The 15,193-nt window shown below is 50.7% G+C and overlaps 2 protein-coding genes across 2 annotated transcripts in view; both read right to left on the bottom strand.

The window, feature by feature from the left end:
* The window catches only part of LOC102252275 (keratin, type I cuticular Ha1), a 3,410-nt gene extending 1,120 nt beyond the window's left edge, over positions 1-2,290 (bottom strand). Inside the window, exons 1-5 of the mRNA XM_005861828.1 lie at positions 1,943-2,290; positions 1,713-1,795; positions 1,216-1,372; positions 241-402; positions 32-156 (exon numbers count right to left, since the gene is read on the bottom strand). Of these exons, the coding sequence (XP_005861890.1) occupies positions 32-156; positions 241-402; positions 1,216-1,372; positions 1,713-1,795; positions 1,943-2,290 (875 nt within the window). The remainder of the gene's footprint in view (positions 1-31; positions 157-240; positions 403-1,215; positions 1,373-1,712; positions 1,796-1,942) is intronic.
* Positions 2,291-10,500: 8,210 nt separating this feature from the next.
* On the bottom strand, positions 10,501-15,193 carry LOC102241608 (keratin, type I cuticular Ha7-like). Its single transcript, XM_005861967.1, has 7 exons — positions 14,702-15,193; positions 13,632-13,714; positions 12,403-12,559; positions 11,952-12,113; positions 11,725-11,850; positions 10,854-11,074; positions 10,501-10,636 (listed from the first exon to the last, which is right to left on the bottom strand). Exons 1-7 carry the CDS (start codon positions 15,191-15,193, stop codon positions 10,501-10,503), a joined length of 1,377 nt encoding a protein of 458 aa, XP_005862029.1.

The following is a 15,193-nucleotide window of genomic DNA, read 5'->3' as shown; positions in this document are numbered from 1 at the left end:
TTCTCACCAGCAGGTCTGAACAATACCCACCAGGTTGTGCTGGGCCTGCAGCTCGATCTCCAGGGCATTGACCGTGCGTCTCAGCTCAATGATCTCCGCCTGGCAGGTCTGCAGCTGCTCTGAGCTGGACACCACCTGCTTGTTCAGCTCCTGGGTCTGAAACACCAAAGGTAAGAGACAGGATCAGACCCTGCCTTAAGGGTTCCAAGATTCTGGGTAATCATGTGCTGAGATGCCCACCTGGTTGGTGTACCATTCCTCCACGTCCCTGCGGTTGGTCTCTACCATGGCCTCATACTGACACCTTGTTTCATTGAGCACGCGGTTCAGGTCCACGGTGGGGGCAGCGTCCACCTCCACGTTGAGGCGGTCTCCAATCTGGCAACGCAGAGTGTTGACTTCCTATGGATTCAGAAAAAGCAAGAGTGACTATCCTCAGTGAAGAATAGACTCGAAGGAATGGCATTGTTTGTTGAAGCCGGTTAGTCTGTTTCCTCAGGAAAGAAACTTAGTGGAACAATCTCTGACAGTTCAAGGCAAAATGATCTGTGCTCCATGTGGGCCCAGCTCCCTCCTCTCCATGACTGTGCCATCCCACCAGGATTCAAAGAACAAAATATGACCATAGGTGTGGAAACATGGAGCAGACTGACACATCTCAGAGGGTAGAGGGGTGGTAGTTGGGTGGAGGGGGGCAAAGGGAGAGGAAATAGGGGACATCTGTAATAGTGTCAACCATTTTTAAAAGATACGTATTTCCAAGGACCTGCTTGGATGCCACTGAATATCAGACTAATCCTCCACTTTCCCAGTTTGCATCAAATAATTCTTGCCATCAAGTAAGAGAATAATTTAATCCCAGGAGAGAGAAGAAGGAGCCCCGGATTATTCTTCACCGAGACTTTGAAAGAGTAGAGACTCTTTTGGCTCTTCGTGGTGAGAAATGACTTTGCATAGCATGAATACAACAATGGTGCCTGGAACACCCCCGCCAATGTGGGCATTCTACAACACAGCGACCAATCACAAGCTGGTGGGAGTGTTCGGGGAAATCCAATTATGAATGAAAGAGACAACTTATCTGGGACCATGTATAGGTTTCATCTCTTCATTTTTTCTGTCATTATGAAGTGTTGGTGTTTTAAAAGGAAATCACTAAAGTCACCTCAGCAGGAGACTAAATCAGGTTTCTTCATTTCTCATTTCCGGCCTCACCTCCTCATGGTTCCTCTTGAGGCAGAGCAGCTCCTCCTTCAGGGACTCCACCTGGGCCTCCAGGTCGGCCTTGCACAGGGTCAGCTCATCCAGGATCCTGCGCAGGCCATTCATGTCCGACTCCACCAGTTGCCGCAGGCCCAGCTCCGTCTCGTACCTGCACAAGGACAAGATCAGAACAGTAACTGGCAGACCTCCAAGACTCCCAGGGATGATCTTTGATAACCCCATTCCTCTTGTCTTTCCACTTTCTGCAATGAGTGAACCAGGAGACGAGGGTTCTGGGAGGCTATCAAGACCCAATATGGATCCAAAAAGCAATGATTGATTTGAGCCCTCATCTCTTGGTGATTCCTTAGCTGTGCTCCCCTCAATCCCTGTAGAATCCTTTGTGACCAATGGGACAAACTGTTGTTCAATAAAGCTACGGTAATCCCTTTTCTTCTGGAGATTTAACAAAAGAAGTGAACCCCAGTGCACATTCTGAAAGAACTTACTTGGTCCTGAAGTCGTCTGCGGCCAGCTTGGCGTTGTCAATCTGCACCACCAGCCGGGCGTTCTCAGACTTGGCGCACAGGATCTGGAGAATGAGAGGGCACTTAGTGAGGACAGTAAAGAGGAGAAGCTAGAGTCAAGATGACATAGAAGCAAGAAACACACTTCTCTACCACAGATTGACAATCATGGCAAACTCCCCTTGCTTAGCAATGACAGCAAGGCCCCTCACCTTCTGCTGGAACTCCTCGATGGTCCGGAAGTAGGACTGGTAGCTGGGGCACATCAAGGGCTCCTGCTGCTGGCACCGCTCCTGGATGCGGCTCTCCAGCTCCGCATTCTCCCGCTCCAGCTGCCGCACCTTCTCCAGGTAGCTGGCCAGGCGTTCATTCAGGAACTGCATGGTCTCCTTCTCGCTGCCATTGAAGGAGCCCTCGCAGAACCAGCCACAGTTGCCCACATTGGCGGGGATGTTCCAGGCCCCGGGCAGGGGGGTGCTGTGACAGCTAGGGGCCACGCAGGGCCTGGAGGAGCAGCTGGAACGGAAGCTCAGGTTGGGCAGGTAGCAGTTGTAAGGCATGGCGCTGGGAGGGAGCAAGTCACCCAGCTGAAAACAGAGTCCCAGCTCTCCAAGGAGCGTGTAGGACTCCTTCTTCTAGGAGCATTTATACCCTCTCTACAGAGGGTGTGGACATAGTCTGTAAAGTCTTTTTTCTTCTTACATCTTCACCACTTTTCAAATGCCCTTCCCTTCAGTCTGTTATTTGCCTTCCTCATAAGAGTCTCTTGTCCCATAAAATTCTTGTCCCATAAAATTCTTTACTTGAGCTTCCTGCTAAGTCAGGACTCCTCTCAGTACACCCATGAAATCAGACTTTTGTGGTAGACCTTCAAAGAGGCCACACAGTCTAGCCCAAGTAACTGCCCTTGTTAACTGGGAGTTGGTCTATCCAGTGACATTCTTTTGCGTCACGTGATCCTGTAAAACCATAATCAGACCCACCTCATAGCCCACCTGGCATCTCTAGGGAGGGACTGGGATTGAGTCAAGGAAGAAGTTGTATGAAGTGGCAGCAATGGGCACCCTTTCCATCTGCTTTAAGAGTCGAATCCTTCAGCACTGTGGCACCCCAAGCCTTGGAAACCCGGAGGTGGATAGGACTGGCTGAGAAGGTGGACAGCTGTTTGTGCAACACCTCTTGTATATTCCTTAAAGGGATTGTAGAGAGATTTTAAAGGTAGAGGCTTTGATCATTAGTTGGGAGTCAGGGGAGTTTCTGGAGGAAGAGATCATTTCGAAAAAGAGTTGGGAAAAATGCAAGCTGAGAGAGACATACAAATGCTTTTCAATGACCTGGGAAAAGCATCTGGAGACAGGTGAGAAGGAACAAGAAGGTGACGGTGGACTTTTCCACGGGTGTCCATAGCACTGGGACAGAGTAAGCAGGTAGCTGGGAAAGTCCAGAGACCTCCCAGAGGGGCTTCCACAAGCATGAAAACCTTTGAGGTTGATCTTAAAGCATCATGTGGATTGACTTCATATTCCGTCATATACCCATTTTGGCTTTAAGATAAAAAATCATTCCAAAGTTTCCAGTTAAACTATCTAACTTTTTGCCCAGTTCGCTAAGTGAAATTGATACACCAGGGAGATGTACCGATCCTGTCCTGGGCTTCCCATCCCCAGCCTTTCTCGGTTCCACGTAACCTGGTTTAAGAACCAAAAGTTAGAAGGTACCAGGGATGGCTCTGTGGTCATGTCACTGAATCCAAGGACCTGTTCACAGGGAGAGAAAATGCTGAGATGCCGCATAAGCAGGGGACGTAGCAAAGCAAGCCTGGAGGATTGGGGTTGGTTTGAGGGATGAGGAAAGGCACCAGAAGGTCTGAAGGCAGGCATAGAAGGTCTGAGGAAGAAGTGGCCAAAGTTCTGAGTATATATATCAGTTGCATAATTATAGGCATCACCGGGCCCCCCTTGCATCTTGGGTAGCAGCACCCCAACCTCCACTGTGGCTTTGGCTGCCAGCCAGAGTGGCAGCTTTATTGACAACTTATTGGAGTCCTTCTCCCCATCCAGCTTTCATGCCAGTATTCTGACGGCTCTCTGCTTGAGTCTCAGATAAAAGGTCCTTCATCTGCCTTCTCCAAGGCCATTATCGCCACTTACTATAATGCCATTAAGATGCCCCACCGCACTACAAAGAAGCCCCAGGCTTATAATAAAATCAAATTTTCTTTGTTTTCCTCCAGGGCAATTAAAGGAGAAGAAATAGATGGGTGGTGGGGCAGGCATCACCGACTCTCCAGAGCAAAGGCACAAGGCTGGGCAGCTCGGTCAGTAGGAAGCTCCCATCTCACTTCGTCTGGGCTCGGGACGAATGGAAAGGCCTGTGAATCAGCCTCGTGAGCATTTGCTTGTAGAGAACAGCACGGAGCCTCCTGCTTCCCAACTTGTCAGCCTGCAAGGAGCTGTTTCCTCAATTCCGGCTTCCTCGCCACACAGGGAGGGTTCCTCTGAGCACAGACTCAATGCCAGCAGCATCCTTCACGCTCTTTTGGCCTGATCTACTGACTGGCCAGTGTAGCATTGTGGAGGCTTTAGTCAAAGGAGAATGTGCAGGTTGTAAATACTAAAAGATTGGAGGATTGGATTGACAAGTAATGGCACCGAATTTGTGCACAACGCAGAGACCAGAGAAATGGAGAGAGATGGAACAGGGAGAGGTGTGTTTAATAAGAGAGGTAAGAACGTGAAGAAGAGGGAAGAAGGAAACCTAGAAGGAATCCCCAGAATCACATGGGGCCACGCATATCAGACAAAGATGCCCCGTCTTCACAAGAGTGAACCTGGAGGATGCAACACTGGGAAGTAACCAAGACAACCTGCATTGGAGGATGGAAGAGTGGCCCACCTGCTGAGTGTCCTGTGAGATGTAAGTGGCGATGACTCGGGAAAGATCTATAGATGCCAGACCACAGCTTCTGAGGCCTCTGAAAGAAGCGGCAGTCTTCCTAGGCATCCAGACCAGAGCATCACCTCCCTGATCCACACTGAGATGTGTCTATGGCTGAGAAGGACACCATTGTCTGCATGGAGGCAGCACAAGTCAAAAGGGGGACAGGGCTACCTGTTCCTGAACGAGTAAGGACCGTGCAGAGGAGCAAGGAGCAGAGGGAGTCAGACCTGCATGGGCTCCAGTTCACAGCTAATCAACAGCCACGCGGAGGATGCGGGAAGGAACGGGTTACCCGTGTTACCTGGAGATTCCTTTATCCCTGCAGAAGGGGAAATGGCACAAGAATTCTGCATGGAGCAGCAGATGGGCTGGCTGGTGAGTGACCATAATGCTGCCGTCCCTTGTAAATCTAGCCTCTCTTTTGCAGTGTTTCTAGAATATCAATAGGCTTGGGGGAATTTGTTGCTCAGATTCATAGGGGAAGTGGGACTCTGGTGCTCTGAGGTCTCCACGACCTCCCACAGGTGAGGATCAGACTTCACATACCCTCTCACGTCCTAATTAAAATAGCTGCAAATCTTATTCATTCAGAGAGAAACTGAGCAGTCAATGGACTATCAGAGCCACTTTCTTCATTTAGTTCAATTTTATTCCAAATTCATTTATTGAGCAGCTCCTCGGTGCTGGGCATGGGACCACAGAGATACAAAAGACTCGTAGTTCTGGAAGAGGCTTATCTTTTCATGAGCAATTCAGGCTAATGTGGGCCCCAAAATATTTGAAAAATAACAAAAATGTAAGGAGGTGAGAAATTTTAAAGGTGTGAGATGGACATTTGGAGACAGGTCTGTGTTTAATGTAATTAGAAGGCTGTATGTGTGACATTAAGGAACGCAGGCATTTGTTGAATGTCTACATAGTACATGGCATAGTCCCAGGGCTGGGGCTGGGAGGACAGGGGAATGGGAGGGAGATGGCAGGCCCCTGCCCTCTGTGAGCTCTCAGTCCTTTTGGGCAGACAGACAGGTCCACAACTAACTCTAATATGAGGTAATGTAATTGGGCCCTTCACCCCCACCCCTCAAAAAAAAGTTTCTTCCTTCCCACTTCTTCCCACACCTATTCGTGCCCCAAACCCCAGTCAGGGCTTTTCAACCCAGTTCATGGTTCTCAGCCAGGGGCTGAGGGATGAGGCCATTTCAGATGATTTATCTGTGTTCTGAAGGTGTATTGGTGACCCCACTCTAGGTAGGGTCAGGTAGAATTCAAACAACTGATCTTGTTAGAATTATATCTTTTTAAGAATCTTTGCTTCAACCAGGCCTGGTAATGTGTGTGTGTGTGTGTGTGTGTGTGTGTGTGTGTGTGTGTGTGTGTGTGTGTGTTTAAATATATTTTTATTGCTTTCAAGGAAGGAAGAAGAAGGAGAGAGAGATAAAAAACATCAGTGATGACAGAGAATCATTGATTGGCTGCCTCATGCATGCCCTACCCTGGGGATGGACCCCACAACTTGGGCATGTACCCTGACCAGGAATGGAACCATGACCTCCTGGTTCATAGGTCGCCACTCAACCACTGAGCCATGTTGGCCGGGCATAATTCATTATTTTGATATTTGGTTCTTGTTGTTTTGGAGACCACAATGGTTCAGCCCTGCAGCATCCCCCTAGGCACTGAGATGAGTTGCAAAGCAGGTGAAGGAGGCAGGTATGAGGCAGAAGAAAGAAAAAGTGCTAAACCAAACAAGTGACCGAGGAAATAGAAAGGGGGATGTGATCAGTGGAGAGAAATGGAGGTGACACCTGCTAGTGAGCAGACACAGCTGGGCCAGCCTCGGGACAGAGCCCTCCTGTGGCTGCAGACGTGTGGTGGAGGGGCGTGGAGCCCAGCGTGAATGGCTGGACACATGTGGAGGATGTCTGATAACCAGGGAGGAAGAAGGGAGAAAAAGGAGATTTGGGTACAAAAACCAGGGTAAAGGGGGAGCCTCCGCTGAGAGAGGCCAGGAGATGGCCAAAGGCCAGGAGCTCAGCCTGAATGTGGCTGGGTGAGGCGGACAGTGCAGGGTAGGAGAAAGCACAGGGTGACTATCCTAGGGGAGAACCCCAGGCCTGCAATCCCTTTGCTGTGTAAATCCATCTCAGCCACCCCTCCCAGCACTGAGAGTGGGTCTGAATGGGAAGTGTTGTCCAGATGTGCTTCCAGCAAAGCCCTTAGAGCAGCAGTTCTCAACCTGTGGGTTGCGACCCCTTTGGGGGTCGAACGACCCTTTCACAGGGGTCACCTAAATACATCCTGCATATCAGATATTTACATTACGATTCATAACAGTAGCAAAATTACAGTTATGAAGTAGCAACGAAAATAATTTTATGGTTGGGGATCCCCACAACATGAGGAACTGTATTAAAGGGTCGCGGCATTAGGAAGGTGGAGAACCACTGCCTTAGAGGTTCAGCGCAGGGAAAGGGCAATGGCCTGGGAATGAGAAGCCTGGGCTTGAGTGAGACCAGCCGTGAGAACTTAGGGGGTCATTTCCCCTCCCTAACCCTGAACTTCTCCCCCTGCAAATGGGCATGCGGACGCCTGTTCTGTCTCTCTCGGGGTTTGGCAAACTGAATAACACATATGAAAGTGCTTTGTCAATGGTAAAATGATGAACATGTATATGGGAATCTGTTTTTCTTCTTCTCCTCTTCCTCAATAAAGTAGGTTTAGTAATGGCTCGGGGTGGGGTGACCTTCCTTGGTGATTCCCAGGCATTAAAATGGCCAAGCTCCTCAGGCTATTTTGAGATGCTATAGGAGTTTCATTCCTTGTATCACCTTTTGTGACATAAAGCCTCAGAAATGGTTCCTCTGGCATAAACACTCTCTCATTTCCTTCAAGGAAACGCATTGGGGGTAGTTAAGGTTCTGCTGACACAATCTGAGACTTAGCCTCTGTAAAGCACAGAGGTTAAGAGCAGTTGCTGGGGGCAGACTGCCTGAATCTAAATTCTGGCTTCACTACCTAGCAGCTGTGTGATCTTGGGTGTGTTACTTAACCTCTCTGAGCCTCAGTTCCTCATCTTCAAAATAGGGATAGCAAAAGCATTGGCTTCATAGAATTGCTGTGAGGGTTAATTGAGTTTATATGTATAAACTTATCTGTAATTTAGTGCCTGGCTTATAGTAAGAGCTCAATGAATGTGAGCTTTGAATACAATGTGATGATGATGATGAAAATGAATATTGTGGTGGTGGTGATGATAGTGATGATGATAATGATGGGCTGCTTGGTTTCCAGGGAAGCTCCTCACACCGCCCCAAGTATAATAGACCCGTCTACCCAGTAATTCTTCCCAGAACCCAAACCACTTCACACACGCACACATACACAAACAATGTCTCATCAAAGCTACTCTTATAATTATAAATGACAGGGCATTGGATGTGAACTTAAGAAGTACGGGTCAATCACCCTGGGGCCCCATTGACTCATTTCATGTCACCAGAAGAATCCCTCAACCACTAAATGACTCACCTTCTCTCTCTCTCCCCTTAAATGGGAAGAATAATGCTTGCCTACTCTGTCATGTGCAGGAATAAGTGCGTTTATTTTGTTAGGCAGCTTTGAACTTGTTGGATGAAAGGAGCTATTTAAGTACAAAGGAGGAGGTGAAGGTGTTTGAGCCAGGTGCTAAAATAAGACTAATCAAAATTGCTCTTCCTTAGTGAGACCCACTCGGGTAGTGCCTCAGGGGTGTGTCACCTGTGCCCAAACACCTCCACCACTTGGGAAAAGGCAGAGACACCGTGGGGTGGGAGAGGACGGCGTGGCAGCCTCTGACCCTTCCGAAGCTTCGTATGATCAGAGTCCTGGCGCCTCCCAAGCAAATCAGCCCTGTCTACATGGACAGTGGCCGATAGATAAGAAGAGTCTGGGCTTGAGAGCAGTTGAAGGCAGAGAGCTCCAGAGCTCTCTCCACCTCTGGAGCTTGAGACTGTGGTCACTCCTGCACCAAATGGACTGGATTCAACAACCATCAGCCGGACTTTGTAAATGTCCCAGCAAGTGACTTCGATTCAGAGGGATCACAGAGCAGAGAGGGCTCCACTTTAACACGTAAGACAAATACGACCTCGAAAGCGGAGTCATAGAATCTGGGGACTAGAAGACCCTCTGCAATCATCTCATCCAGCCCCATCAGCTATCCGAGTCCCCGCCTCAGCATCCCCACCAGGTGGCTGCAAAGGCCCTGCTTGCGTATCTCCTGTGATGGGGAACTCCCTGCCTCCTGCCTTTGGCCAGGTGCAATGCTGCTTTCTGGAGATGTGCTGTTCTCAGCCTAAATATGGAGCCTCCAGCCCATGTGTCTATTGCCTGCACGTTTCAAGCCCAGCAGCTGCCAGAAGGACTTGCCAGGGGAGCCTGTTGAGGAGCATGGGTGGGTCAGTTTGATGGATAGACCGATAGTCTGACAGGCTCAGCAATCACCAGGGTTAAATATGTCCAGAGTTTCGTTATGTGCAGGGGAAATGCTCTAGCTCAGCGGTCTGAGGGATTCCTCCCCCATGGGACTGGCCAGGAGAGCAGGGCCAACCCCTTCTGCAGAGTCTGGCCAGGCAGGGGCTCACTCCCCAAATAAAGCCCCTAACCCGGTGGTTCTCGAACGTGAGAGTGCATAGAATCATCCGGAAGTCTTGGTAAACCAGACTTCGGCTTCAGAAAGTCTCGGGTGGGGCTCAAGAATGTGGATTTTCCACAAGTTTCCAGTAGTGCTGGTGCTACCGGTTGGAGGACCACACTTAACCACCACCCTGAACCTTCTCATGTCGGATTGTTTTCCCCTTCAAAGCTCCCAGAGGATGGGCTTTGGTCTAGTTCAGTGGCCGGCAAACTGCGGCTCGCGAGCCACATGTGGCTCTTTGGCCCCTTGAGTGTGGCTCTTCCTAAGCCTTAGGAGTACCCTAATTAAGTTAATAACAATGTACCTACCTATATAGTTTAAGTTTAAAAAATGTGGCTCTCAAAAGAAATTTCAATCGTTGTACTGTTGATATTTGGCTCTGTTGACTAATGAGTTTGCCGACCACTGGTCTAGTTCAAAGGGACTGCGGGTCAAGCCTTGACTCAGCCACCAGCTGAGTATAATGACAGCTGCTCCCTGCTTTCGGGTTTCTGTGGGACCCTGGTCACAAGGTCTGTAATGCCCAGCACGGGGCCTTGCTGGTCAGGAGCATGAGATCACGAAGCTGACTTTATGCCGAGACCCGGCAGGACCTCTGGATGGAGCTTTTCCTCTGCACAAGAGCCGTGATGCTGCAGCCAGATAAAGGGGTGGAGTGTTTTAGTGTCTGTGTCTTAAAAGCTCTGTGAATCCGGGTCTAAATAGGCTGGGTCAGGTCCAGAGCCAGGCATCTCTCGTCCATGCCGTTTTGCTGCAGTCCCAGTTCAACCCCAGTCGTCACCGGCTTTGCCATCTCCCAGAGCCACAAGCCCTGCTTCTGCGGGAACGGCTGGTTCAGGGAGCTCCCAGCATCGCTCTTGGCATGGGATGGAGAAACTGAGACCAGCAGGCTCTGGCCTCCTTATGCTGCAGAAGGTGAAGTTTATTAGTAAAATAAAAAAAAAGGTTACCTGCCACATCTCAGGGAAACCGGGAGGCAATGGAAGAGAGAAAAGGAAGCACAAGTCCAGGGCCCAGAGCTGAGCAGCAGGACCGGAATCCCACCAAGAAGCGCCGCCTGCCTGGCTCCAGTCTCCGAGGTTGGCTGAGGCAGTAAGGCTCGATGGAGCCGAAGGATCGTGTTCTGTTTTCTGGCACCTCGGGCTGAGGAATATGTCAGCGCCGAGGCGATGAGCAGGGCCCACGGGAGGCCTGAAGAGGCCTGGAAGAGCAGGGAGGGCAGGCGGTACAGGCTGCAGGGGCTGGACAGGGGGTGCTGGAGGCCGGGGTTGTGCATGGGTTGCAGGGAAGCCTGCCAAGAGAAAAACGCTGTTTGTAACATTGGCATCAGAAGTTCATGAAAGATAAAAGTATACCGCATTCTAGAATCGGAGGAGCAAACAGGGTTTTAGACCTTGGGTAACAAGTTTGTCTTCAAAGATTGTGTCTGCAGTGCCACCTCTAGGGCATTGCCAATAAGAGGTCTCTGCTTTTACACGTGACATTGACACAGACATCAGAGGACCTACTTGCAGTCCTCACTCTCCAGAAGGTTCCGGTACGTGGCGATCTCGCCTTCCAGCCTGGCCTTGACGTCCAGCAGCACCTGGTACTCCTGGTTCTGCCGCTCCAGGTCAGCCCGGATCTCAGCCAGCTGCTCCTCCACGGTGCTGACCAGGCACTGCATCTGGGCCAGCTCGGTGCCGAAGCGGGCCTCGGCCTCACACAGGGAGTTCTGCAGACAGTCCTTCTGTGATGCCAAAGAAATTGAGAAGCAGGTTAAAAAGCATGGATTCCTGCCCGCAGGCTCTGCAGCCAGATGATGACACCCCCAGGAGGTTGCCAGAGAACAGTCCAGCCCCTGTTAGCAGTCTCCAGCTGGAGGAACGGACAACATGCTATGGCTCTTCATCGTAGACAGTTTGCAGAACCTCCTCCACGGTGCTGATCAGGCACTGCATCTGGGCCAGCTCGGTGCCGAAGCGGGCCTCGGCCTCGCACAGGGAGTTCTGCAGACAGTCTTTCTGTGATGCCAAAGAAAATGAGAAGCAGGTTAAAAAGCATGGATTCCTGCCCGCAGGCTCTGCAGCCAGATGATGACACCCCCAGGAAGTTGCCAGAGGACAGTCCAGCCCCTGTTAGCAGTCTCTAGCTGGAGGAGTGGACAATGTGCTATGGCTCTTCATCGTAGACCTTGGGAGGGGTTTGCAGAACCTTCCTCATCTGGGTTAATGTGCATTCCCTCAGCATTCACATCATGAGAATGTTCAATGCTAAGGAGATGAGGTCAAGGTTCAGGCTGTGCCCTGGTCTCTATTTAAGGGAGGCATATACTGAACCCGGAACTGTTCCTGGGAGTGGGAGCCAAGCCCAGTCTTCCATGCACACACAGGAGCTCACCAGGTGGTGTTGAGCCTGAAGCTCCACCTCCAGGGCATTCACTGTGCGTCTCAGCTCCAGGATCTCCGACTGGCAGCACTGCAGCTCCTCGGAGCAGGATGTGGCCTGCAGGCTGATGCCTTCAGACTGAAGCACAGTGGGATAAACGACACAGGTCAGCTCACTGGCCCACATGGAAGCCGGGCTCCCCCAGCCCACCTGCCCCCTGCTCCGCAGCACCGCCTCACCTGAGCTTCGAACCACTGCTCCACGTCACGCCGGTTGGTCTCCACCATGGTCTCGTACTGGCACCGCATCTCCTCCAGCACCCTGCTCAGGTCCACGGTGGGCTCCGTGTCCAGCTCAATCAGGAGCCTGTCTCCCAGCTGGCACGTCAGAGTGTGGACTTCCTGTGGGCACAGAAGGAGGATGTCCTATTCACTGAGCTCCTACTACCTCCACCCAAAGCCTCAATGATCTCCCACTGCCCGTCATCCCAATGATTTTCCTTCACGCTCTGCGGATGAAGAACATGCTCCCACTGAATACCAGAGCTCCTCTTCATAGCTTCTGAGGCTTAACCATAAGGCAGGGCCGGCAGAGCTTCCATCCTGAGCCAGAGGAAGAGCCTCGTTTCTTCCTTCAGCTGAGCCTGCATTCACTCCCCAGACGTCTACACAGATACACAAAGGACCCCACCTGTTCATGGTTCTTCTTGAGGCAGAGCAGCTCCTCCTTCAAGGATTCCACCTGGGCCTCCAGGTCGCACTTGGCAAGTGTGAGGTCATCCAGCGCCCTGCGCAGGCCGCAAATGTCGGCCTCCACCAGCTGGTAGAGTGAGTGCTCCATCTGGTACCTTTACCAAGTCAGGTATAGGAGTTGAGGTTCAAGGGTAGAAGGGACCCCAGGACCCAACGTACACCCATAACGTCACTGGCTCCTCTCTGCAATCTCATTGTGAGTTGGCATTTGCTGTGTAGTGTGCTCATAGTCAGAAAGCAGTAGGGTGCTCCCCACTCATTCAACACTAAGCACCTAAGATGAACCCGCAAAGTGGCCGGTACTGAGGATACTGGGATGGACAGATGGCTGACGGCCAGAGGGGAGGCAGCAGAGTAATGAGGTAATTACGATGCAGTGTGATCACCGCAGAACCCCCTCTTCCATTTTCCCTGCTGAGACGGACCCTGGGATCTCTCTCAGATTAAAAGCCAACAGCGAGCATGGAATGAAGGAAATGACTTTCTTTAGCTCTAGAGGAGTGAGGCTTCCAGGTGCCCTGAAGAAAGACGACAAAACATAAGGCCCCTTCCTGCTCCCAGGCGGGACCTTCTCAGGTGGTATAAACCCTGTGACCTCCACATGCCTCCATGGCATCATGAATTACTAGAGCTCACACATTAGTCAGGCTGCAGTGTGGAATCATATCCTCACTGAGGCAGCAAAGTTCCTAGGAAATGGCCTCAGGGTAGGAAACCAGGGGCCAAGTTCCAGTTCTACCTCTCAGTAGCCACGTGACTTCTGGCAAGTCACATCAGCACTCTGAGCCTCTGCGTCCTCATGAAGGAGAGACCATCACTGTCCTGCATACTTCACAAGGTTCTTCTTACAATGGAATCAAGTGGCCGGTGGTTCTAAACTGTCATGTTGTCAACTCTAAAGGCTAAACAATTATGGGGGGAAGGGGGTTGTTCTTCCAAGATCTTGGGCTTAATTGCCCTTTGTTTTCTCTTGCTGGCACTGTTGGTTTGGTCCTGGTCGGGGGTTGTTCTTCCAAGATCTTGGGCTTACTTGTCCTTTATTTTCTCTTGCTGGCACTGTTGGTTTGGTCCTGTTCAATTACATCTCTGATGCCAACTGCATCACAGGAGAGAAGAAGCCAGAAGAGGCCTCTGGCCCTGTCCCCTCCCCACCTGACCCCAACTCACTTGGTCCTGAAGTCATCTGCAGCCAGCTTGGCATTATCAACTTGGATGACCAGCCTGTTGTTCTCAGATTTGATGCACAGGATCTGAGGAAAGAAAGTAGGCTCAGTGATTCACTGTTCTCAGACCATCTGTGGCCTCAGGTCAAAAGAAGTCCTGTTGGCTGGGTTCAAACTGCAACATCCCCTTGGACAAACACAAACTCCCAAACGTGTAAGAGATGCTTGTGCAAACTGAACATATAAAAAAGATCATTTTATTTTGCCAAATGTGATGCTTAGCCAGATATAAACAAAAAGATCTGGAGTCTAGACCAGAGAACAATGGCTGGTTATGAAAGTTTTAAGGTGGGATCCATTCCTAATAAGAAGTCCTTTGCGCTGGTTGGTCAACCTCCCCAAAGGTCTTCTCTGAATCTAGCCAGATTTCTGTGGGGGGCCATTCTGACATTCCTTGTCTTCCTGTCTTCAGAACTAAGATGTAGGCTCTTAAGCAGCATTGACATGATCATCAGAGGGGACAGCTGATGTGCAGAAGAGGCCAGTGCTACTGAATGGATATACTCTGGCTCATGCAGGACATTGGAGCATACTCCTCTGACCCCTTTTACTGCACCAGAAGTTAGTTGCACTGTTTTTGCAACTACAGTTTAGGAATTTAAGTACTGAACCTAAGTAAGCAGAAACTCAGAATCCTGGCAAGGCAAATCCTACGTCTCATCTTTTACACGTCCCCATTCACCTCCACTTGAGAGTTTCTCTTCCCACATCTAAAAAACATTTCAGCTATTGCTGCTTCCACTGCCAGTCCAGGCCCTGGACATTTAGTGCCAGAGTCAGTAATCTTTGTCTGTAAAGGGCCAGAGTGTAAATATTTTAGGCTTTGCAGACCATTGGTCTCAGTCATGACTACTCAACTCTGCCACTGTAGCACAAAGACAGCCAAAGACCATACATCAATGAAATAGCACAGCTGTGCCAATAAAACTTTATTTACAAAATCAGGCAGCAGGCCAGATTTGGCCCACGGGCCACAGTTTGCCAACCCATGACCTGGAGAACCCCAAACCTCACCTTCTGCTGGAGCTCCTCGAGGGTCTGGAAGTAGCCCTGGTAGTTGGGGCACATGGTGCTCTCATGGCATTTGCTCCACTCTCGGATCTTGGTCTCCAGCTCCGCATTCTCCTGCTCCAGCTGCCGCACCTTCTGCAGGTAGTTGGCCAGGCGGTCGTTCAGGAACTGCATGGTCTCCTTCTCATGGCCGTTCAAGGTGCCTTCACCGTAGGCCCCACAGCTTCCGATGTTGGCAGGAATGTTGCGGGTTCCTGGCAAGGGGCAAGCATTGTGGCAGCTGTTGGGCAGACAGAGATTGGGTCGGCCCAGCGGGGTGGTCCCCACTCGAACTCGGTTGACATGTGCCAGGCTGGCCAAGAGGCCCTGGCAGGCAGCCTTTTCCTCTAAGCCGGGGTGGTACCCAATATCACCGGAGGAGGGGCAGATATTTCTTTCTCCAGGATTCTGGATGCTGCCCAGAGGCTGGCTTGAGGTCATGTAGAAGGAAGTCAT

This window comes from Myotis brandtii, unplaced genomic scaffold (genome assembly GCF_000412655.1).
Source record: "Myotis brandtii unplaced genomic scaffold, ASM41265v1 scaffold157, whole genome shotgun sequence".
Taxonomy (NCBI): Eukaryota; Metazoa; Chordata; class Mammalia; order Chiroptera; family Vespertilionidae; genus Myotis; species Myotis brandtii.
This window is presented reverse-complemented; position numbering and strand designations above follow the sequence as displayed.